This window comes from Mustelus asterias, chromosome 7, assembly GCF_964213995.1.
Source record: "Mustelus asterias chromosome 7, sMusAst1.hap1.1, whole genome shotgun sequence".
Lineage (NCBI taxonomy): Eukaryota > Metazoa > Chordata > Chondrichthyes > Carcharhiniformes > Triakidae > Mustelus > Mustelus asterias.
Window position 1 is genome coordinate 73,670,167 of NC_135807.1, and position 26,714 is coordinate 73,696,880.

General features: G+C 41.9%; 1 protein-coding gene across 2 annotated transcripts in view; it reads right to left on the bottom strand.

The window, feature by feature from the left end:
- The window catches only part of pde7a (phosphodiesterase 7A), a 102,465-nt gene extending 76,916 nt beyond the window's left edge, over positions 1 to 25,549 (bottom strand). For both annotated transcript variants that reach the window (XM_078216259.1, XM_078216258.1), the window contains exon 1: positions 23,403 to 25,549. In XM_078216259.1, coding sequence (XP_078072385.1) covers positions 23,403 to 23,546 — 144 coding nt within the window. In that variant the 5' untranslated portion in view covers positions 23,547 to 25,549. The remainder of the gene's footprint in view (positions 1 to 23,402) is intronic.
- Between the last annotated feature and the right edge of the window lie 1,165 nt (positions 25,550 to 26,714).

Here is a 26,714-nt window from a genome sequence, read left to right on the forward strand (position 1 = left end):
TGCTCAATGTCAAGGAGCACGGTGGAGTTCAGTACCAATCTGACACAAGGTTTTCTGCATTCTTTAGAAATGATCCTTTCCAGTAGAGAAGTGCTGGCCAACTCTATGGGCACCCCTGTGAACCCAAATATTATCTGATGTCTCAGCTTCCACTGCAGAAAAAGCATCATCTGCCCAAAGCCCGAGTGCAGCAGGGGAAACTCACGCTTCTGTCATTAAGGATCCAGATATTATTGTGCAAAGGGGCATGACAGCACTTCTGCAATCTGTACTCCAACAGACCTGCTCTCTCAAGACCCACAACAGAACTGACAACCCGTCTTCCCCTTCCCCCAACCCACTCTTCTAGCAGCTTGGCCTGCTCTGCATAGCCTCTGCTCATGCTTCCAGTCACACACACTGCCAAGAAGCAGCACCACTAGGCCACCCATGTCTGGGAGCAACCAATTTGTGCAGAAGCTTTGAAATCAGCAAAAACATCCCTCAGTACCTCCCACACCAATTGTAGCACAGTCAAAATAAATCAACCAGCAACTAACCTATAAGTAATTGACTAGTTGATGATCACTGTTGCTGCAGGGGGGTGGGGGATCACCTTAACACACAGGCCAAGTTATGTGAAGTTAATAATAAGCCAGCTGAGCTGGAGTGTTTGGTTCAGAAAAAAAGCAATGCTTATATTAATTCAGCATTGCACGCTAGCACATTCACCAATATGCCCTCCAGTACAATTTATGGAAGAAGTGTGAGCAACGAATGTCATTTTGGTCCCCACTCTGCAGCTGTAGTGGCCAAACCTAATTTTGTTCCTCATGCAACTATCAACTCCAACATTTCTATCTGCTTAACTTATTTCTGCAACATTATACCTTGTCATTGGTTCTATTGAACAGCCACTGCCATCTGATTCCATTAAATTTTCAACTTTTAACCTCTTCCTCACAATTCATTGTACTTTGCAGCCTAGTAGTTTGCGCAAATTTGGACACCTTTCCTTCTATTCCCAAATCCTAGTGTTCAAGATTATATAGCATTTCTATCATGTGCTCCAGAATTTAGTTTAAAAACAAGAAATACAAAATGCGTTTTGCTGAGATAGTAGTATTTTACTGTTCTTTACATTCAACACATTTTTACTAAGAGGCTTTTTGGAAACTATGAGCATTGGTACACCTTCTGGAAAAACTCTTGAAAGATTCAAGAAAGGTCACCCACTTTGAGAAGCAGTGCGTGCAAGAGAGAGAATCCGTAAGGAGCTATTCTTCCACTCAGATTGTCTGTCCCATGTTGCTGCTCCCGCTCCATCAATCACAGATCCCCTCCCTCCCACTCGTCTCAACTGGTCCTTTTAATTTGCCGAGTTTTCTTAGGCAGCAGACTGGCCTTGAAGTTGGGCAGGAACCCGCCCTGGCTACGGCGAGTCCTCTCAGCAGCTTGTTGAGCTTCCCGTCACTGTGGATGACGAGCGAGAGGCAGGGATAGCACAAGTCATCTTGTTGCCCGAGGCCACATTGCCAACCTGCTTCAGAATCTCTTCGGTGGTCAGGTATTAGAGGGTTCCAACCTCGACATATTTGGCAATGACCCTGGTGTACTGCACAGTAGCCAGTATGTGCAGCTGACCTGGGGAATTGGAGAGCGGGCCTGGAGGAGCACGTTAGACTTCACGTTGATGGCATATTTGTGTAATTAACAAAGCTTAAATTATCAGATTGTACTGTACATAAGCTTAGTGATTAATAGTCTTAATTTGTATGCATTATTGGGATAATGCTTGAACTTTGGAATTGTTAAGTCTTAAAAGTTAATGTCTTTTTAACCACCAAATACTGTACTGTGATGTAGCTTTAAGGAACAAACTGGGTCAGGAAGGTAGAGCAACAAGTGTTCCAGGACCTTCTGTCAAAAGATACAAGTTATAGTTCGCAGTTAGAAGGGACGCCAAGATTTCAAAGTTGATTGGCTAGATTGTTGTAGTGTGCTCTTCCATTGGTCAAGAATCGGAATATTTGGTTAGAGGTTATTTGTGTTGGCACACCTTTTGGCTAAGATCAAGTGTAGTATCGACATGCTGTGCTTGGTTGAAGTCATTAGGTTACATTTTAGCTTCATTTTAAGCAATTTTTAAAAGCGGCATCTCGGCCTTTTGGCCAAGACGCAAATGAGATCAAGCCTTGGAGGAGGAGCTCTGCCTACTCCAATCAGCTTGGATCATGTAGATCAAGCCCAAGACAGGAGGTGAGAGCCCTGTCTTGTCAGCTTGGATCGGGAATGTCTTAACTTGTTGAGACTCTGAATTGGACTGGATTTGATTGAATTGGAATAAAAATACAGATGCACATACTTGCGCTAAATGCTGCAAATAGGATATAAAAATAAGGGATGGTCACTAATAACTTTGCACTTGCAAGGGATAGCATTTGTCACAGGACATTTGCTGGGAGTGAGTAGTAGAGCACTTAAAGTTAAAGTACAAGACATTGCCAATTGACAGGTATTTGGCCCGGGTTTGGGGTTGCTACAAGAAATCAGAAAGGAGTAAAGAAATTGTCATAGATTGAGGATCGCAATAAGAATCCAGCATAACAATCAGTAGTAGGGACAAAGATCTTAATAGGGTGTGAATATAAGCAAATAATCACCTAGAACTGAGGAATTGCTCAGGTTGAAGTCTAGCTTGGGAGAATCAGTCAATGTAATGTTGTGTCATTTTGGGAACATAAGAACATAAGAAATAGGAGCAGGAGTAGGCCATCTAGCCCCTCGAGCCTGCCCCGCCATTCAATAAGATCATGGCTGATCTGAAGTGGATCAGTTCCACTTACCCGCCTGAACCCCATGACCCCTAATTCCCTTACCGATCAGGAATCCGTCTATCCGTGATTTAAACATATTCAACGAGGTAGCCTCCACCACTTCAGTGGGCAGAGAATTCCAGAGATTCACCACCCTCTGGGAGAAGAAGTTCCTCCTCAACTCTGTCCTAAACTGACCCCCCTTTATTTTGAGGCTGTGCCCTCTAGTTCTAGTTTCCTTTCTAAGTGGAAAGAATCTCTCCATCTCTACCCTATCCAACCCCTTCATTATCTTATAGTCTCTAGAAGATCCCCCCGCAGCCTTCTAAATTCCAACGAATACAAACCCAATCTGCTCAGTCTCTCTTCATAGTCAACACCCCTCATCTCTGGTATCAAGCTGGTGAACCTTCTCTGCACTCCCTCCAAGGCCAATATATCCTTCCACAAATAAGGGGACCAATACTGCACACAGTATTCCAGCTGCGGCCTCACCAATGCCCTGTACAGATGCAACAAGACATCTCTGCTTTAATATTCTATCCCCCTTGCGATATAGGCCAACATCCCATTTGCCTTCTTGATCACCTGTTGCACCTGCAGACTGGGTTTTTGGGTCTCATGCACAAGGACCCCCAGGTCCCTCTGCACAGCAGCATGTTGTAATTTCTTTCCATTTAGATAATAATCCAGTTTGCTATTATTTCTTCCAAAGTGAATAACCTCGCATTTGTTAACGTTATACTCCATCTGCCAGATCCTCGCCCACTCACTCAGCCTGTCCAAATCTCTCTGCAGACCTTCTACGTCCTCCACATGATTCACTTTTCCACTTATCTTTGTGTCATCTGCAAACTTTGAAACCCACGCAGACACAGGGAGAATGTGCAAACTCCACACGGACAGTTACCCGAGATCTGAATTGAATCCAGGTTCCTGGCGCTGTGAGACAGCAGTGCTAACCACTGTGCTGTCGTTGCCTGATCAGCAGCCTTGTCAGTGGCATTACAGCATCAGAATATGAGGCAATGCTATACATGAGTTGCAGGAGGTAAAGAAATCATTGAAACAGCGTCAAAAGAGTCTCAGACAGCAACTGGAGGATGCACACGGGGAATTCCAAGAATCTCTACATGGACTACTGAGACTACTGAGATTGAGCAATGGAAAAATTAGGAAAACCGCAGGTGGTAGTTTCAACAGTGACTACTGGGTCCTGGGGGTCAGTTGATGAGACATGTGATTTGGAAGATAGTATTGAGATAGAGAGTTCTTCACATTCAACATTGGACTCCCGCAGCAGTAGTACAGACACAACAGGAGTTAAATCATGTGGAGGGATAGTGGGGTACAGAATGACTTTGAACAGTCTGACACCCAATGCATGAATGGGTTATTTTTAGGTCCAGGAGCTAAGGACGATTGGGCACATTTGATACCATTATATGTACAGTTTCAGTATTTTAGGCTGGGATATCCAGAGCTTGGAGGAAGAGGACTGTAAGACAATAACTCCTGCAGTTTTTTTTTAGTTTATTTACTAAACACTGCAACGAAGTTACCGTGAAAATTGCCCAGTTGCCACACTCCAACACCTGTTCGGGTATATTGCTATTCAGGATTTAAGATAGGACTTCATCCTGATATATAATCCAAGAATAAGGAGGATGCTAGAGATTCTAGATATTTTCTGTGTTTAGAGGTAAACCCTCCAATGTAATAGGGCTTTCCATAGAAGTCAGGCAGCACCAAACAATCTTTGGATTCACTTCCAGATTGATTTTACCACAACAGAAATGTTACATAAACACTTGTGGTTATCGATTAGCTTACTAAGTGAATAGATCGGTTTCCTGGTCTGTCGAATACTGCACTTCTGCTGCAAAAATATTGAAAAATGACACGTTGTGCAAGTCAACAATGACGTGGAAACTTACTTTATCATAGATGTATCATAGATTATTGAGAAATTCTTTAAGTTACAAGAGTTAATGGGAATTCAAAGTAAGTTACATAAATCTCAACACCCACAGTTTTCTTTGATTGTTGAAAAAGCTATCTATGGCTAGCCTCAATCAAATGGATAAACATGTTACCTCTGTTCAATGACGATCAGGTTTACCCTTCTCTATCTACAGGGATTTCACCTCATCAGTCTTTGACTGGCAGGTTAATGAGGGTTCCAGGTCACTTGATATTGACTGGTACAACTCCTAACACATCAATTGTGGAACTCTAAATGATTTGAACAAAATATAGAACATATGTGGGAAGTTAATTAATTTGTTTCAAGGACTACAGAGCTTTGAACAGATCCATTGCCGTGGGATTGCTTAGTTCAAAACCATGATCTTTCCACTGCTTAGCATACATGTAATCCTATGTTGTAGTTTCACTAGGCTGGTACTGCATTTTTAGATATGCCTTGTGCTATGTTACAATCTTAGTTGATGTTAGTACTGGACAAGGTGGCCTCCCAGAATGAAATTCTTTACTTTTTTAAAAAAAACATGAAGAGTCACAGGACTGGCCATTAGCTTTTGACTAGAATACAATACTCCTTCACTTCTACTTATCTGCACAAATATGCGCAGATCCCAAAATATATCTTGTGCCATGTTGTTTTCAGTAAATATACAGTCCCTGTAAACCCTGGCTAACTGTGGTTAGACACAGCCCACTTCAAAATCAACTGACAGAAGCCACCCAATCGAGCTTTGATGGATTTCTCCTTAAATCTCCCCAAATGATTATTATACCATGAGCCAACTGATCTTACTGGACTGCAGCTTTCACACAAGTGTTTCCAAACTCCACTCTCAAAATCACACTTCAGGATCTTCTTTCAAACAATGCTTTTTCCAGCAAGGACCCGCTTCCAAGATTTCCAACTCTCCTTTCAGTTTTCCTGTGTCTTAAATTGCATGCATTCAAGCTTCCACCCAATCTCAGGCAGCCAGCCATGCCATTGAACACTACTGCTTCAAAGCTGTACAAAAGGTCACCAACCTTAGGATGGCTTCCGATATCTGGCCTCTCTCTAGCAAACCACACCAAGTCGGCACTTTTCTTTAACTTCAACGCACAATATCTTGTTCAAATTCCAGTTCCCTTTTGTTCCTTTGACTCCGATCTTCTTAGAGCTTCTTTTATCATTCCCTGGTTTCTAGAACTAGCTGTTCTTTAGTTTCTGGAATGTATTTTCTTGCCCATTACGCTATTGTATTGCTTCTCGGCTTCTGGCAGAACTGTAAGAGTTGCCTTCTCTCTCATTACCAAGCGTCCAGTTAAAACTAAACTCAAAAATCCTTCCTAACCTAAAGAGGGTGCTGGTTGCTAAGCAACATCTCATTTAAATTAATAATTTAGAAAGATGTTCAACAAAGTAGCCAAGAATGAACTAGGATCTTAAAACAAACTTTCTAGGACCTACAAGCTAATAGCATGGCTCAGATTGTAAGGATAAGATATGTGGGAAACCTATGTATCACACAGGGAGAGTTGAGGTGCTCTGAAGTTAGCGAGGGGAGGTGATGGCATGGTAGTTTAATCAAGAGACTATTAATCCCGAAACTCAGCTAATGTTCTGGGGGCCCTGAGTTTGAATCCCACCATGGCAAATGGTGGAATTTGATTTCTATAAAAAATATCTGGAATTAAGAATCTACTGATGACCATGAAACCACTGTCTATTGTTGGAAAAACTCATCTGGTTCACAATGTCCTTTAGGGAAGGAAATCTGCCATCCTTACCTGGTCTGGCCTACATGTGACTCCAGAGTCACAGAAATGTGGTTGACTCTCAACTAGAGATGGGTAATAAACGCTGGCCAGCCAGCAAAACCCATGTCCCACGAATGAATTTTTTTAAAAAAACAAAGAAGAATTTTGGAAGAAACTTCTTTACCCAGGGCTTGGTAAGCATGTGGAGGCGAATATTTAACAGGAAGCTAGATAAGCAGGAGGGAGAAGGGAATAAACGATCATGTTGCTAGAGTTAGATAAGGAAGGATGGAAGGAAACCCGAGTGCAGCATATACACTGGTATGGACAGGCTGTCTATTCTGCTGTCAACATGTTCTATGCAATTTCAAACTGGGAGAAAAACAAAATGTAATTGACGTAAAAATCAAAAGTGCTCATCTGTTAATAAAATTTTCTAACACATTTCTGCAGATTTTGAGCTATTAATTAGGTGAGTTGGCACAGAATAAATAATTAAAACATCCTGGGGTAGTGATTAACAGCCTTCTGTGGGGTTTAAGACATCAATCAAGCACAAAGTAGGCTCAGGATCAAAGATTCATTGTAGACGCGTTCATTGTCAACTCTGGACAGACATTTATAATTGGAATATTTGCACCTAGTCAATCCACAGGAACTCAGCTTGTTTGACTCTATGGATGCATTTCACAAAGAAAAGCTGCTGGAATGATTCCAGGACCTGCAACTCAAACTGAGCTTATTTTCTTTGGTGGGAGGATGATCAAAAGGGAGCATGGTGCTCTCTTCAAAATAACAAGTCATAAATTAGGTACACAAACAGGTTATTCAACTTGGACTGGGACCCAAGCACAAAATTAGCAACCTTACAGCAAGAGTAGAGTTTTGCCTACCCTCTGTTTCCTCCAAGGCATCAGATATGTGATACAGGCTTTTTTCACCCAAACAGAACAGTTAAGGCTATATTTATTAACTCCTTTGAAATAATAGGATTGTCATTTTGGCAATGACAGATGGCCACTTCCTCTATGAAACATAATAGTGCACGTGCTGTTGAACTACAGATAACTTAACTGTAAAATTCAACTGAAATATAGCTCCAAGTGTAGTTTGTGCACAATTGCCCTCAGCTTGCAGAAGGGAATATCCAGATATACTTTTCTGGAGATTAACCTGCAGCTGATTAACTGTCTGTAGACCACATTGGGGTCAGTCCGTTGATTGTGTTTTTGCATTCTGTTCTCTATGTACACCAAATACTACACAGAAATAGCATTTTAACATCTATACTACCTTCAAGCTGTTGTTTGGTAACACACTGGGTTGATGCTAGGAAAATTTTCAAAGAGTTCAAAAATCTAGGCACTTTCAACCCTTAATCAAAGTTGGTTACTAATAGAGTAAAATTATATTGAATTATAATTGCTCTGTAAGGGCAGCACGGTGGCACAGTGGTTAGCACTGCTGCCTCACAGCACCAACACCCTAAATTCACTATCTGTGTGGAGTTTGCACGTTTTCCCTGTGTTTGTGTGGGTTTCCTCCCACAGTCCAAAGATGTACGGGTTGGGTGGATGTTGACCCTCAGTGTCAGAGGGATTAGCAGGGTAAAAACGTGGGGTTACAGGGATAGGGCCTGGGTAGGATTGTTGTTGGTGCAGACTCAATGGGATGGCCTCCTTCTGCACTGTAGGATTCTATGATTCTATGACAAGGAGGGCTCAATTCAAGTAGCACTGTTTAAAGGCAATTGCGTATTTTTCCCAACCTCTCAATTTTTGTGTGACCCAATTTTACAAATAAGCCACAGCAAACTCCAAATTAGGATCAATTTAGAGGGTTAGTACTAACCACTATGGCACCGTGCACAGTGGCTAGCCTCAGTGTCAGGAAGCTAGGTTCGATTCCCAGCTTGGGTAACTGTCTGTGTGGAGTTTGCACATTCTCTCCATGTCTGCATGGGATTCCTCCGGGTGCTCCGGTTTCCTCCCACAGTCCAAAGATGTGTGGGCTAGGTTGATTGGCCACTCTAAATTGCACCTTAGTGTCAGGGGGACCAACAGGGTAACTATGTGGGGTTACGGGGATAGGGCCCGGGTGGGATTGGTGTTGGTGCAGGCTCAATGGGCCAAATGGCCTCATTCTGCACCGTGGGGATTCTATAAGCAAGTTCTGTAAGTCAGGTCAGATGAGCCAACATTTTTGTGGCTTGTCAGTCAGGTGGTAAAACAGTAACCTGGGAGTGCAGCTCAAAAAAGTAATATTAAAGTGTCCAGGGGCCAGAGTCTTGGGTCGTTTGACCGTCCTCTTCCACAACAACTTCAAAAGGGGTATTTATCCAGCATCTGGAATTGGTGTTGTTTTCAGGACTGATAATATCTCAGGCATTATGGTTGAAAGAAATGCCATTAATGTTGAAGGTCTGGCATTTGGGAAGCCATTGTTGCAGTGCACCCAATGACTCCACTCGTCAAACTGGCTTATCAAATGCAGGTGGCCTTCGTGTAGCTTCCTTTGAAATTCGATCTGACCAGTCCCAGGTAGTCTGTTAGTAGCTCCTTAGGCTCAACGATATGCAACATTCCCAAAACTGAGGGGAGAATTCTTTTGTTCCGGAGATTGAAGATTAACCATCGTAGTTGACATTGTTCAGCAGAGAAGTCCAGTTTAAAAATAAGAAATGGCAATAAGGCTGATGTTTTTAAATATATACACACAGTGTTGGGTTTCTTTTCTGTTTTGGAGGAAACCAACATGATATAGTACACACAAATATTAAAGCAAAATACTACCGTTTCTGGAAATCTGAAATAAAAACATAAAAGCTGAAGTACTCAGACGACAGAATTAACATTCCAGCTCAAGATGATCTTTCATCAGAATCTGGAAAAGAAATTACTTTCTGACCTGTTGAGTATTTCCAGCATTTTCTGTTTTTGTTTGAGGTTTCCAATATTCACAGTATTTTACTTTTGTAAAGTATATTTAAATGCTCTAAAGCTTACACATGAAAAGGTCATATAAATCGGTTCACTTCAAATTTGATTCAGATATAAGTAAATAGAAGCATCTGTTTCTTTGACTGTCCTGTGAGATATCAGTATTATTATGCCCACCCACCTGAAATAATTCAAACAAATAAGCAGTTTATTTGTCCATGTAAACCAATTGAGTTGTCAGCTTTCATCTTATATGGTGCGTAGTTGTGTTGTGATTCCTCCTCAGGGCCAATGCCACAGAGAGGTTAAAAACCATGTGAGAAGAAACCTTCAATTCAACTTGGATATAAAACAAAGTTCAATTTTCATTTAAAATTCATCACTGATGCCAAATAATACACAACAGCTATATAAGGTTACTAAATGTAAATTTAAATCAAAAGTCACACAAAAACATGGAACAAACTCCAATTTTAAATTGTCCTTTATACATCAGTGATACGTTAAAAGGTGCTATACTAAAAAGGTAGGGAAAAAGAACAGTGCACCTTCCCCCGCCCCAGGAGTCAAACTACACGTGTCATTTACAATAATGAACTGAACTTGAAAATACAATTTGCAGTCATTCCAACATAAACTGTATTTTTCAATATGTACTTTGGATTTGGGAGGTGGTAGGGATGAGGGTAGAGGGAAGCAACTTTTTAATATCGGTTTACAGTTTGACATTTTGTCAGCAACATGGATCAAGTCAGACAACATGGCCCAGTTGTTCATGCACTGAAATTCATAACATTTACACTGAAAAGGATAATGGAGAGCCAAGTTCTGATTATTTAAATGAGTGTTAATCAAGCATTTTATTTAAATCTCTGAATACCAAGCCATTATTTGACAACAGGCTTGAAAATCTGTGGTATTCATAAAATTGTACAATCTGCTACAAGTGAAAGAGCATTAAGACCAAGTTCTATCAGCTCCACAGGCCCTTTCAAAAGAACTGTAAAACCCACTGTGAAAGTGAGCAACATATTAATTAAACTCACAGATATAATGATGAATTTTTATTGTGAAATCAAATATCAATCTGCGCAACAAACACTAGGACTGGCATCTGGCCTGCCTTTATAATACGATAAAACATTTATGAGATAGAAGGCTATTGAATTAAGACAATTATTCAGAAGTGGAAACATTGAAAGAATATTCTAGGATAAGGTCTACATTTCATTGGTGGTGAAGTGCTAGGGGTTATGGTCCACTGTGGGTGCACAAACTGATGAGCATTTACAACCAGTTCAAACCGTCCTCAGGAACAAAAGTAAACCATGGCAAGATGGGGTCACTTTCTTTGGGAATTGGACTGAAGCAGCTGGAGATACGGTTCAGAGGGCTGGAGTGTGCACTATAACAACTAGAGGGAGTATGTAGTTACAGTGAAACACAGTAGGGCACGTGGGAGAAAACTCTCCCTCTGTATTATAGGTAAGAACCTGGTGAGACGTGTTCACTTCTGGGCCGTAGCAATCACCCAAGCCACCCTCCGCTTTATCTGGGGTTGATCTTTGTCCAACTTCTTCTGGTGAGTGCCGTACTAAACTTACAGAATACTGAAAGGCCTGGATAGAGTAGATGTGGAGAAGATGTTTCCATCAGTAGGAGAGACTAGGATCCGAGAGCACAACCTCAAAGTAAAGGGACGACCCTTTAGAACTGAGAAGAGGAGGAATTTCTTCAGCCAGGGGATGGTGAATCTGTGGAATTCATTGCCGCAGAAGGCTATGGAGGCCAGGTGGTTGAGCATATTTAAGAGATAGATAGGTTCTTGATTGGTAAGGGGATCAAAGATTACAGGGAAAAGGTGGGAGAATGAGGTTGAGAAACATATCAGCCATGATCGAATGGTGGAGCAGACTCAATGGGCTGTATAGCCTAATTCTGCTCCTATATTTTATGGTGCCTTTGCAAACAAGGCCTATAGAGAGAGAGCTACAGTGGTGTTTGTTAAGGTTCATCCCAAGCAACTCCGTCACACAGACGGTGCTGCTGGAAGACCATCATCTCTATGGTTTGAATCAGAAATTGGCTAGCTGTAAGAAGACAGAGGGTGGTGGTTGATGGGAAATGTTCATCCTGGAGTTCAGTTACTAGTGGTGTACCGCAAGAATCTGTTTTGGGGCCACTGCTGTTTGTCATTTTCATAAATGACCTGGATGAGGGTGTAGAAAGATGGGTTAGTAAATTTGCGGATGACACTAAAGTCGGTGGAGCTGTGGACAGTGCGGAAGGACATTGCAGGTTACAGGAGGGACATAGATAAGCTGCAGAGCTGGACTGAGAGGTGGCAAATGGAGTTTAATGCGGAAAAAAGTGTGAGGTGATACACTTTGGAAGGACATTAACAGGAATACAGAGTACTGGGCTAATGGTAAGATACTTGGTAGTGTGGATGAGCAGAGAGATCTCGGTGTCCATGTGCATAGAGATCTCGGTGTCCATGTGCATAGATCCCTGAAAGTTGGCACCCAGGTTGATAGGGTTGTTAAGAAGGTGTACGGTGTGTTAGCTTTTATTGGTAGAGGGATTGAGTTTCGGAGCCATGAGGTCATGTTGCAGCTGTACAAAACTCTGGTGCGGCTGCACTTGGAGTATTGCATACAGTTCTGTTCGCCGCATTATAGGAAGGATGTGGAAGCATTGGAAAGGGTGCAGAGGAGATTTACCAGGATGTTGCCTGGTATGGTGGGAAGGTCTGAGGGACTTGAGGCTGTTTTTGTTAGAGAGAAGGTGGTGACTTAATAGAGGCATACAAGATGATCAGAGGATTAGATAGGGTGGACAGTGTAAGCCTTTTTCCTCGGATGGTGATGGCTAGCACGAGGGGATATAGCTTTAAATTGAGGGGTGATAGATATAGGACAGATGTCAGAGGTAGGTTCTTCACTCAGAGTGGTAAGGGCGTGGAATGCCCTGCCTGCAACAGTAGTGGACTCGCCAACATTAAGGGCATTTAAAGGGTCATTGGATAAACATATGGATGATATTGGAATAGTGTAGGTTAGATGGGCTTTTAGATTGGTTTCACAGGCCGGCGCAACATCGAGGGCCAAAGGGCCTGTACTGCGCTGTAATGTTCTATGTTCTATGAAAGACGCTCTTAGTCCCAAAGGTTGGTCTTCCATCCCCACAACTGAATGCTACAGACTGGCACATTCCAAGGCCGAGGACTACAGGCTGAGGGACACCCTAAATTTTGGACAACCACCTCAGAGGAGTAAAGAAGAAATAACACCATCTAAGGAAAGGCCTTTCAGCCACAGTACATTATATGTATTGGAAACATCAAGAGATTTTAAATTCTATTGAGGCACCTCAAAGTGGAACATGCTGTATGGGGAAAAGTTGAATTATATTGCACTTCCTGCAATATTCCATTTGAAATGTACTTTACAACTTTTTGAATAAAGTAAATTTTTGGACAAAAAAAAAACCAGGCTGCACATATTCAATATGTTTTACAGTTGCCTTATCTTTGAGCATTTAAGCACAAAGATTACAAGAATGACCAAATTCAGATAGCTTTTTGCAAAAGTGAAACAAGTCAAAAATTCACATGCATGCATGACAGATTGAGACTCTGAGCTACTCACTTTGAGCCAGAATATTTGATTTACACTATGTTTTTAGTACACCACAAACCTAAAGATGTCAAATTGATCACCACCATTCCAAGGTCACATGTAGGGCATAAAGGATAAATATTTCACTTTTACATAAACAGAATTGTTGTACAAACAACATTTTTGTTTGAGAGCCAAAACTACAACATTTAGAGTTCCAATTCTTTCTGACAACTTTAAATTATAGTTAATATAGCCAACTTATGATAATAACTTTTAAATAGTTCAATTTTTTAATGCTGAGTTGATTATATTTATGTACTCTAGATCACGTATACCAAAATGAAGAAATGTTAATACAGCGGCTTCCTCACCTAGATAAACATTTGATTCCTGCTAATTAGCAGACTTGGCAAACAAATATAGGGGAGACTGTAGTGGATTGGGAATGTAAACGGACTTGTAATCTGGAGGTGGCCCAGACTGATGCTATGGGAAGATGAGTTCAAATTCAAGCTAGTGGAATTTAAATGTAATTAATAAAATCTGTAATTGAAAACTAGACTCTGTCACGGTGGCCATGAAACTATCATAGAGTGTCATAAAAACCCATTTGGCTCACTAATGTCCTTTACATAGAAACAAGGAGCAGGAGTAGGACAATCATTCATTTTGATCATGGCTGATCATCGAATTCAATATCCTGATCGCCCCTTTCTCCCAGATCCCTCTACCCCAAGAGCTATGTCTAATTTCTTCTCGAAATCAGACAATGTTTTGGCCTCAACATTCTATGGTAGTGAATTCCACACATTCACCAACCTCTGGGTGAAGAAATTTCTCCTCACCTCAATTCTAAAAGGTTATCCTCAAGCTATGAGGATATCCCGTTATCCTAAAACTATGACCCCTAGTTCTGGACTCTCCCACCATTGGGAACATTCTTTCTGAATCTACCCTGTTAGAATTTTATAAGTTTCTATGAGATTCCCCTCTCACTCTTCTAAACTCCAGTGAATAACCCTAACCGACTCAGTCTCTCCTCGTATGACAAACCTGCCATCCCAGGAATCAGCCTGATAAACCTTCGCTGTACTCTCTCTATAGCAAGGACATCCTTCCTCAGATAAGGACACCAAAACTGCATACAACACTCCTGGTGTGGCCTCACCAACGCTCCATACAATTGCAGCAAAATATACCAAACCCTATACTCAAATCCTCTTGCTATGAAGGCCAACATACCATTTGCCTTCTTTACTGCCTGCTGTACCTGCACACTTACTTTCAGCGACTGATGCATGAGGACTCCAAGGTCTCGTTGAGTATCCACCTCTCTCAAGTTACACCCATTCCCATAATAATCTTTAAGGAAGAAAATGTGCCGTCCTTACCTGGTCTGGCCTACACAGACCCACAGCAATGTGTTTAATCCTTAACTATCCTCTGCAATGGCCTAGCCAGCCACTCAGTTCAAGGGCAATTAGGGATAGACAATAAATGCTGGCCTTGCCAGCAATGCTCACATTCAATTAAAGAATAAAGAAATTAAAGAAAAAAATGGAATTTGTTTTGAAAATAGCACAAGCAGATTCTAATTCATGCAAGCATGCAGAAATCCTAGCAAGTATGAGGTTACTGATAAAAGTTATTTAGGTCGGATTAAAAATAAGATGGGTCAGTAGTGAAATGTATTCATGCCATTAAATGTAGGCAGTTATGTCGCAACTTTTAAATGAGTGCTCGTGTACAATTAATCTGCCAAATTACACAAGGGAATATAAAATAGAAGACTAAACAACATTAAACAACAGGCTAATCATGCTTCCCTATCTGAAACTTGGACGTGTGCATTATCTGGCAAAATAAAGGTCCACTACAAGCACAGCTTTGATAATTGCTTTTGTACAGACATTGGAGTTATAGAGTAAATGCAACCTGCATCCAGTGTGAGAACCTGAAGTTACAGCCAGAGAAATTCTTATTCTGCTCTTCTTCAGGAGGAAGTTCAATGCTTTTCAGCCAATTTATATTCCAATTTAAAGTCAGGAAGGAGCCAGAAGCATATGGCACGAATACACCTTTGGACTCCCTTCATCAGTTTTAAAATGGATAAACTCCTGCAATAATTAAGAATCTTGTCAGTTAATGCATAATGATGCAGTGTGGAAAATAGAACTATTAAACATACTATCATTTCAAGTCATACAATCCCTACAGTGCTGATGGAGGTCATTTGGCCCATTGAGCCTACACCGATAACAATCCAACCCAGGCCCTATACCCATAACCCCATATATTTACCCTGCTAATCCCCCAGAATGTATTAAGAAAATCTATAAAATCCAGGAATGGGTGATTATTTTAGACAAATATTTTAATTTCTACAAATCCATACATGGCCTCGACCCCAAATCTCATTTTGTAGTTTTTACTCGGGTTATCCAATTGATCCATGGTGTTACAATCTACAGTAAGAAGTTTAACAGCACCAGGTTAAAGTCCAACAGGTTTATTTGGTAGCAAAAGCTACACAAGCTTTCGGAGCCCCAAGCCCCTTCTTCAGGTGAGTGGGAATTCTGTTCCCACTCACCTGAAGAAGGGGCTTGGGGCTCCGAAAGCTTGTGTGGCTTTTGCTACCAAATAAACCTGTTGGACTTTAACCTGGTGCTGTTAAACTTCTTACTGTGTTTACCCCAGTCCAACGCCGGCATCTCCACATCGTTACAATCTACTGCAGGAATCTAGTGGTGAAGCTTCGATATGTTTGAATACTGCTGCTACTGCAATCATTATACTCACATTCGTCACACAAATGAAAACATGTTTCACAAACAAAGCATTCACTCATCAATTTGAAGAGCACTCTTAGGTTTCATGGGAAATATTTTTTGTGCAAGCTTACTACAAGCCATTCAACATTGGACAGAAACAGGGCATTGAAAGCTGTCACAGATGTTCAAGACCTAAAAGATATTGAAAGAAAGGCCCAAGGGAAGAAGACAATCTTCATAAAAAGAGAGAATATCTCAAAGCCCAGGCAACTAGGGAAAAGTAGACCTTGAGGGCAGACTTATTGGATATTTCCAATAGGATGTGGATACATTTAAGGGCAAGTTGAAGTTTAGTTAAGTTTTCATGCACTTGTTTTTTTTTTACACGCACACAATTGACTGAGTAAAAACACAGCTCCCAAGAAAAAGAAATATTGATTTTGTGGTGGTTGCTTATTCCAGATTACTTACTGGTAGTTTTAACAACTGAGCAGTCAGTATTCTTTAAATTTGTTCAAGGGATGCGAGCATCCTTAAGCAAGTCCAGCATTTGTTGCCAATCCCTAGTTGCCCTTGAAAATCTGGCAGTAATTTACTCACTAAAATCAGCCAGATAGTTCACCATGAAGAGTAACACACTATTCTGTATTGATTTCAAACAATTCTTAAAAGGACAGCTGTTGCTGTGATTTAAAAACTATAAGCTGGATCGATGATTAAGTCTGAGGATTGAGTTTTTCCTGTGCTTATGACTTTTTTAAAAATGACTTTACAAACCCAATGAGAATAAATGGCAACCTCTCAAATCAGGTCAGTGGCCATGATGCATTTCCTGTCAGAATTCCTTAAACTTGTAAGTTTTGCAACAAGTAATCACTTGAACATAGTAGGTACCTAGATGTACTGGCACCACATCAATAAACATATCACAGGGTTGAAGTGTTCTTCCCCCACCCAAAAAAAAAGCCAAATTCCTGAAACAGGGATTTGAAATAAACAACTTGCCCTCAGAGGGCTGTTGATATCAGATTACAAAAAAACAAACATCAGACTTCAAGCATTTTGCTGGTTTAGGCTAAGAGAAAAGTCAAACTATAAAGACTTTTCAGAATAAAGGACAAACTCAGACAAAGGGAACAGCCAGAGGCTGAAGTGAAATAGGATTACATGGATAGAAGGCACAGAAACAGGCCATTTCGCCAAACCAATCCATGCCAGTATTTATGCTCCATCTAAGACTCCTTTAATCTACTTAAACCTATTCTGAACTAATGCTTTATTTCTTTACTACTATCATTACCACTTCCTTTGCCTTTTGTTCCATGACATTTTGATATTTACTCTCCTCACCTTCTAACCTGCAGTCCTGGCCTTTCCCTTTTGTTCTACCTGACCCACCCCGCTTTTGCAACAAGCATAAAACCCATCACATTTTTATCTCTCTTTCAAAGGAGGACCACTTAGACTCAAAAATATTAAGTTTGTTTCTCTCTCCAAAGATTCTGCCAGCCTTGTTGAGTTTTTCCACGTGGGGTGACACGGTAGCACAGTGGTTAGCACTGCTGCCTCACAGCTCCAGGGACCTGGGTTCGATTCCCGGCTTGGGTCACTGTCTGTGTGGAGTTTGCACATTCTCCTCGTGTCTGTGTGGGTTTCTTCCGGGTGCTCCGGTTTCCTCCCACAGTCCAAAGATGTGCGGGTTAGGTTGATTGGCCATGCTAAAATTGCCCCTTAGTGTCCTGGGATGCGTAGATTAGAGGGATTAGTGGGTAAATATGTAGGGATATGGGGGTAGGGCCTGGGTGGGATTGTGGTCGGTGCAGACTCGATGGGCCGAATGGCCTCTTTCTGTACTGTAGGGTTTCTATGATTTGTTTTTATTTCAAATCTCCAGCATCCACAATATTTTACTTTAATTTACTCAGATTGATGCTTGATGGAGCAGTAATCAATGTTAACTATTTATTGTGGAAACATTAAATTTTGTCAGAATGCTTCCAACACTTTTTTGACACGACAGATTAGGTATGGTGCATTTGAGGCACTCAAACTCTTCCAAGCACTTAAACTCATCTCAAATGCCCTTCCAAAACTTTGCACTGAAAGTTGACTCCTGGGATGAACACACATTGCATCACACAATTCAGGGTGTACCAATTCACCAAAGATCCTTAGACAGCACCTTCCAAACCCATGACCACCTCCATCTTGAAGGACAAGGGCAGCAGATACAGATGGGAACACCACCACCTGCAAGTTCCCCTCCAAGCCACTCAGCGTCCTGACTTGGAAATATATCACCGTTCCTTCGCAATGGCTGAGTCAAAATCCTGGAATTCCCTCCCCAACGGCATTGAGAGTCAAAGTCAACCCACAGCACATGGACTGCAGCGATTCAAGAAGGCAGTTCACCACTACCTCCTCAAGGGCAAGTAGGGATGGGCAATAAATGCTGGCCAGCCAGTGACACGAATGAATTTTTTTTTAAAAAGGCATCAGGAAGTTTTTTTGTATTTCAGAACTGGGTAGAAATCATCTTTTACCAATTCACCAACCTGGAAAAATACAGGGATTTAAATTGGTGGGGGAAAATAAAAATTGGTTTAAAAAAAGTGACTTTAGTTGTACTATTACTAGAGATTGTAACCTACTAACGGAGTGGAGTTATAAAATAAGTAGCATTAAAGGGTACAGTCGTGTCAATCATTTATTGATTCCGGAGAGGCATTGTTGAATAGTTTTTAACCAATTGTCTGAAGATTGACAGAATATTTTATTATCTAGTCGGAGATATGTAGAATAAGTCAAAAAGCCAAGTTCAACATTATACATTATTTATCTTGAATGCCTAGAATTAAAATTTCAATGCATTTTCTACATGGGTTGTAACACAAGAATTTTCCCCCTCCGGGTAAATTCCAAAGTATCATCACATTTTGTCAAAAATGCAAAACAATCGTTAAAAACAAGTCCTCCACCCGAGTCCAAAATTTCCTGGCAGTTACAGTTGCCCTCAGAAATGTATACTCTGCGAAAGTTAGTAGGAGCTGTTGATTCATAGCGCTGCTTGGCCAGTAGCTTTAAAGAGACATAGATTATCAGTTGAACCTCACAACCATGCTGCAGACCACTAGTGGAAAGCAGCCAAACATTAATAATGATATAATGACAACCCTTGAGGAAATGTCAAAAAACAACTACTGCAACTGCTAGTACAGATTATTTAAATGCTAAGACACAGAGAAGCTGTTTTTTTTTATTAAAAAGGGTTGAGGATTTTAAATAACTTCACGTTATGACAGTTATGCAGACCTTCAAGAGCATTTATGTTTTCTCCATAAATGTGTGATTCCCACACTGTGGGATAAAGGACCTTAAAACAGCCAAAATGAGGTCTGTTTGAACTCAGCACTGAGTTTGAACAGCCCTGCTGAGTTTGGGTTTCCCTTGTGTGAGAATCATGCCCCATCCTCTTTTCCTACCAACAAAAATTGGATCTGCTGGAAATGGGGGTCGGTTCTCCAACTCGGCAAAAATCCAGGATTTAGACTCCAGTGACAGCATTGCATTGGAGTTAAAGAGTTGGAATCAGCTTCAGTCATAAAGATTACCATTTGACACAGAATCTTGAGTGAGGGGTACTAGTGTTATTCGCAAACGTGTCAATGAGTATCCATGAAAATGGGACAGCACACCACCCTCAATTACTAAAGCAAACAAGAACGGTTTAATGTATTTGTAACATACTTGCAGCCTGATCCGAGAAGTGGTTTATAATAATACTGGACAAATACATTCTGTACTGAGTAAGTGGATTGCAAAAGACCCAGTAGACAGTGATGTTCATTCTCAAAGGGCCTACAAACTAAAGTGCTGTTTTATTATTAAACTCTTAATTTGGTTTAGTGGAGGGTACCTGAGACCCATTATATGCAATATCTGCACAATATAGGTCATCCTGAAAATCTTGTATCCAGGATAACCACAACTGCAAGAATCGTAGCCAACTGCTAACACTCAGTTTCACTTCAGCTAATGGAACAATTGGAAACAATCTTTCATAGTAGGCAGATAGTTGAAAATGCAACTCCATTATTTAAAAATGGAGAGAAAGAAGTCAGGAAATTATAGACTTAATGGTTGTTGTGGAAAAGTTATTCGAATCTATAATTAAGGACAGTGATTAAGCACTTAGAGAAATTTGCACTTATGAGAAAGCAAACATGGATTTGTAATATGCAGGTCATGTCTAATGAACTAAATTGAATTATGTGAAGTAATTAGATTAGTAGACGGGGGAACGTCAACGGATACAGTTTATATCCATGCAGTGAGGACCTACAGAAGAGAATAGCGACCAAAATTAAAACTCCTGGTATTAAAGATAAACCATTGACCTCATTAGGAAATAACAATGGGTATATACCCAAGTTGTAGGAACTGACTACTGATGTCCTAGAAGGATCTGTGCTGGGGTGTCAACCATTTATTCTGTGTTAATGACTTTGACAATGTGACTGACATAAAGCCATATATCCAAGTTTTCCATTTACACCAAGACTGGTAATATATTAAATAGTGTAGATTGCAGCATAAAATTAAAGATCAATAAAATGAACAGGCAAAAAAGTGCAGGTGTGTGAGGTCATTCATTTTAAACTAAAAAAAGATGAATCAAGTATTTTTTTCCAACAGTAAAAAGCAAGGAACAGAAGTCCAGAAAAATTTAGGGAGTCCAAATACATAATCATTAAAATATTATGTTCAGAGGTACAAAGAAAGTCAGAAGGAATAGTAGTCTTCATATCTAAGAGTATTAGCATATAACTGGAAGGTTTGCTAATGCCATATAAAGCCCTGATTAGACCAGTGATTCCCAAACTTTTTCAGTACAAGGACCCCTTTCCAAATGGATTAATCACAGACACCCACTTTTTGTTTATTCTTTCATGCGTCACTGGCAATACCAGCATTTGTTGCCCATTCCCAAATTCCCACAAGAAGTTGATGGTTCAAGGTTACACCATACAGACTTGAGGCATACACTGCCATTCCTTCTCATTGACGGGTCAAAATCTTAGAACTCCCTACCCAAAACCATTATGGAAGCATCTTCAACACAGACTGCAATGGTTCTGGGTGATTTGGGATGCACAATAAATGCCAGCCTTGCCAATGTCACCCACATACCAAGAATGATTCTTTTTAAACTAGTGGAATATGGAAAACATAGAAACATAGAAACCCTACAGTACAGAAAGAGGCCATTCGGCCCATCGAGTCTGCACCGACCACAATCCCAGATTGAGCTTTGTTATTTTTATGTTCAAATATCCTGCACAGCTTTGTACGTAATGATTTCTTGGATATAACAGGGCAAGAAAAAAAGTTCCAAGAACAAAATACTCCAGATGCTTGAAATCTGAAATAAAAGCAAGAAATACTGGAAACACTTAGCAGCATCAGTGGAGAAGGAAACACAGTTATCAGGTTGTAGACCTGAAACATTGGGCAGAATTTTTCCAAAAAATGGCAAAGCGTCAAGTTCTGACTGAAAACTGGCATTTTTCTCCAGATCTTCCGATGCTTTGATTTGATTTTTAAAAAAAGCTAGGTGGTGTGTTTTGTGCCATCGTTCAAGGGACGGGGCTAAAGGTGCCAGCAAACCCAGCTCCAAGCTTTTTAGAACCCCCCCCACCCCCAGACATTGGGACTGCCTGCAAATAAGAGGACGACCCCCAACTCTCTGCCACAGAAGCCCAACCTCACCCCCAGCTATGCAAGCATCAGTACAACCCCCCGTCCCCCCCACATCCACACTGGCATCGGGTTTTTGGGGCATCAGGCCCCCTCCATCTAGTTGCCAGCACCATCTACCCGCCTCCCTCCTTAATTGCTGGCATTGGGGCTTGAGCTTCCCCTTGCCCCAGCATATTTGAAATCCCTGTTATAGATCTGTCTGTTGGTCCCAACTGTTAGCATTGGAAGTGTTGGGGGGCACTGCCCAGCCATGACCCTGACCACCCTGGGGCTATACACCCGCACCCTGACATGGTCATCGCGAGTGCTGCAGAGCTGCTGTGATTCCCACTGGTGTTACATCACGCGGCGGGTAAGAACATCTGACATTCCCAGAAGATACGGCACAAGCCGTTTAATCAGATGTTAATTAATTTAAATTCTTCCAAATCAGGTTCGCACCTGTCATCAGCAAGGAGGATCTCTTTCTGGCACAAATCCTATTATGGTCCTCTCGTGAAAGATTCTGGCCATAACCGGATTTGTACCCGTGGTGGATGCACCCAGAAAATCCCCTCCAGTCACTCTGCAGGAAAAATGTTGCTTATAGATGAGCCCAAAGGCTCAGCATTACATGATGGTAACCTCAGGAACATACCAAATTCAAACTTTGGTCTGTAAAATTTAGCCAATCTTGACACAGCAGAGGTGTACATGCCAAATCTAGCATAAGCATTACTGTAATCTCCAGGAAAACGTACACAGACATGTAAGAAGAGATTAGCTAAATGATGATTCCCTCCAGAATCAGCATTTACACACCTGGATCATTAAGGAGTTTTATAATAAAAAGTCATTTTATATATGAATCAAGGGAAAGCATTTGCACAAATACATGATACAATGGTCAGTGGATATAAATTACATGAGGAATTCACAAGAACACCAATACAGACGAGTTAACCATGAGTCTAAAAATGGGTGGGGGGGATGTGAACTGAGTGAGGATCTGAACATGCGGAGAGAGGTGGACAATAATCTCTCCCTCAATGGCAACAAAACGAAGGAGATAGTCATCGACTTCAGGAAGCCCCTCTCTACATCAATGGGGACAAAGTAGAAATGGTGGAGAGCTTCAAGTTTTTAGGTGTCCAGATCACCAATAACCTGACTTGGTCCCCCCCATGCCAGCACTATTAGTTAAGAAAGCCCACCAACGCCTCTACTTTCCCAGAAGACAAAAGGAAATTTCACATGTCCGCTTCGACTCTCACCAACTTTTACAGATGCACCATAGAAAGCAATCCTTCTGGTTGCATCACAGTTTGGTACGGCTCCTGCTCTGTCCAAGACCGCAAGAAACTACAAAGGGTCCGAACGAAACCCAGTCCATCACTCGAACCAGCCCCCCACCCATTGACACTGTCTTCCCACTGCCTCGGAAAAGCAGTCAGCATAATCTAGGACCCCATGCACCCTGGACATACTCTCCTCCACCTTCTTCCGTTGGGGAAAAAAGGTACAAAAGTCTGAGGTCAAGTACCAATCAACTGAAGAACAGTTTGTTCCCTGCTGCCATCAGACTTTGAATGGACTGACCTCGCATTAAGTTGATCTTTCTCTACACCCTAGCTATGACTGTTACACTACATTCTGCACTCTCTCCTTTCCTTCTCTATGAACGGTATGTATTGTTTTGCCTGTCTGGCGCGCAAGAAACAATACATTTCATTGTATGTTCATACATGTGACAATAATAAATCAAATGAAACAATACTGCTGGTGTACAATGACTTTGTGAGAGCCTCCTACCTGAGACAGGACTCTGGGGTTAGCGCAGCCGAACAGGGACGAGCTGGAGCTGAAGCTGATGGCGCCTCTGCGGCTCAGGACGTGTTTGGGTACCGGCCTGTCGAGCGGCAGCACCGGTAACTGGTACTGGTAGCATACTGCCATTGGAGCGGGGGCCGAGCCTGCGGGCACCGGCCGAACCAAAGACTTAAAGAGCGGCGACAGCGAAACTACCACATCGAGAGGAAGAGCCGGAACCGGGGCCGGACACGCACCGCCCGGGGAGGCCGGGGCCGAGGCCTCTCTCTCCCCCCCTCTCTCCGCTGGCTCCCCGGGCCGGCTTCAGGTATCTGGGTTTCCGACTGAGGACAAACACCGGCCGAGCTCAGCCACCGACTCCCGGGCACAGCCGCCCCCTCTCAGGCCCATCTTCGGGCGCCACCTCCGGGCTTTGATTTTCTCCTCTTGCTCCGCCTCGGCTTCTCGCGGCTCCTTCCTATCGGAGAAAGCCCATGGGCGGCGGGAGCCGGCGCGGCCCTGACACGGAGGAGGCCTTCCCCCTTCTCCGGCTCTCTTCCTCCTCACCACAGCCTGTCCTCATGTCTCGCCGCCACCGCCAGAACTCGGCATCTCGGCTCCGGGCGGAGCGGCCTGGTCTGGACTGGCTGAGCCGGGGGCTCGGGCTGGGCTGAGCCGGGCCGGGCTTCTTCCTTGTGCCGGGGCTGAGTGAGGGAGCAGCAGCAGCGAGTGAACCTCCCCACAGCAATCCGCTTTAAATCAGAGAGAGAGCTGCAACAGACAGTCCTCGCCTCAGGCTGACTGGGGATTTTGTTTTCAGGAACCAGCCACCTGCCAAAGGCTTTTGTTGTGTGTGTTGTAAAGGCAGAAATAAAAGAGCCCAATGACGGGGAGGATACTTTCCCCAACACTTTCTCTCACTGGCACATTTTCCCTTTCGGAAATGTTATGTGAAAGTTGATTGGCGCACGGCGATGGCTCTTGTCCTGATCTTCCCACGTTACTAGAGGACCCCCTTGTACTAGAAAGCGGATAGAGTGCAGATAGGGTATTCCTGCAATCTGGGTTTGCCCTCAGGCTGATGAACATCAGTGTAGGTAACCACCTTCTGATGAGTCATATCCTACAATGTGTTCATGTTATCAACTCTGCTGAGTACACAATTGCATTGATTTGTGGCAGCGTACTGCATTTAAACAAAACTGTGTCTTTGGCATGGATAGTAAAGGTCATCAAAATATGCAATTGCACTTCCTAATTGATTTCATTGCATTTCTTGCTGGACATGGCTTTCTGTCTCAACTTGCCAATTTTTGAGCAGACAAGCTTTGTAAATCGTTATGTTAACAAGATATTACATGCAAGTTTAAAACTGCAGTTGCACCTTGGCTCTTGCCCAACCTATTGTTAGGAACTGTGCAAATGTTATTTACATGTTTTCCTCCTAACATTATCTGTTATGAAAGCATTCGAGTTTCCCTTGTAGTCATCAAATTTGAGCAGCATCCAGTTTATATAATCAAGACATTGAGCTCTGTTCTATACCCAGGTACTTGCCAATCAATGATCTGGCCTCAAAGGTTCATAGAAATCATAGAAACTCTACAGTGCAGAAGGAGGCCATTCGGCCCATCGAGTCTGCACCGACCACAATCCCACCCAGGCCCTACCCCCACATATTTACCCACTAATCCCCGCATCTCAGGACTCTAAGGGGCAATTTTTAACCTTGGCCAATCAACCTAACCCGCACATCTTTGGACTGTGGGAGGGAACCAGAGCAGCCGAGGAAACCCACACAGACACGAGGAGAATGTGCAAACTCCACACAGACAGTAACCCAAGCCGGGAATCGAACCCAGGTCCCTGGAGTTGTGAAGCAGCAGTGCTAACCACTGTGCTACCGTGCCGCCCCTTTCGTGATGAGATTAGAAGTTTCATGATGAGAAGGTAGTTTCCTTATAAATAATAACTAATTGCTTTCCATTTACAATCTGGAAAAGGTTTGAGACAACCACTTGCTGTAGGTTGGTTTCATGCACATTCTAATGTTTTACAAAGGAAGTGCTCCTTGCTAAATTGTAAGAAAAACATTGATTACTGGAAATCTGAAATAAATTTGATGAAGATCCCACTCAAAATATAACATTTTAATCTAATGTTTCCAGAATTATATGTTTTTATTTTTCCTTTGAATGAAGATAACCAAAATCAATACTAATTTACAACTAATTTGTTCACAGTATACATAAAAACAAAATAAATAGGAGCTGAAGACAGTCCCTCGAGCCTGCCCCACCATTCAATATGATCATTGTTGATCTTATGCCTCAACTTCACTTTCCCACAAATTCACCATATTCCTTGATGCCCTGGGACCAAAAATCTGCCTGAGTCTTAAATATACTCTGATGGAGCATCCACAATCCCTTGGCATTCCCTTATCCTGAGCCTGCGTGCTAGATTCCCTAACTAGGGTAAACAATCTCTGTGTCTACCCTGTCAAGCCCCTTCAGAACCTGATATGTTTCAGTAAGATCACCTCTCATTCTTAAACTCTCGAGAGTATAGGCCCAGTCTGCTTAGCCTTTCATCATAAGACAACCCTTTCATCCCAAGAAACGTGGTAGTGAGCTTCCAATGCAAGTATATCCTCCCTTAAATATGAAGACAAATCTGAACACATTATCCCAGGTATGGTCTTACCAAAATGCTGTATAATTACAATAATACTTCTTTTATTCTTGTATGTTAATCCCCTTGCATTAAAGGCCAACATACAATTTGCCTTCCTAATGGCTTGCTGTACCTACATGCTAACTTTGTATGATTCTTGAATGAACAGAACTGGATACAATACTCTTTGACCCTCAATATTTGGAAGTTTCACATCTTCTAAAAATATCTTGCTTTTCTATTCTGACAAATAAAATGAATAACCTCACACTTCCCATCTTTTATTCCACCTGCCACCTTGTTACCCACTAACTTAAACTGTCTGAATCTCTTTTCACCCTCTTTGTGTCATCCTTTTCGATTACATTCTCACCTAGCTTTGTATCATCAGCAAACTTGGATACATTACTCTTGGACTTTTCATTTAAGTAATTAATGTAGATTGTAAATGGCTGAGGCTCCAGCACTGATCCTCACTGCACTGCATTCGTTACAGGCTGCCAATTTGATAATATCTCATTTTTCCCAGCTTTCTGCTTCTTGCCTGTTAACAAATCCTCTACCCATGTTTGGGGCAGCACTATGGTTAGCAATGATGTCTCACAGCACCAGGAACCCGGGTTTAATTCCCATCTTGGG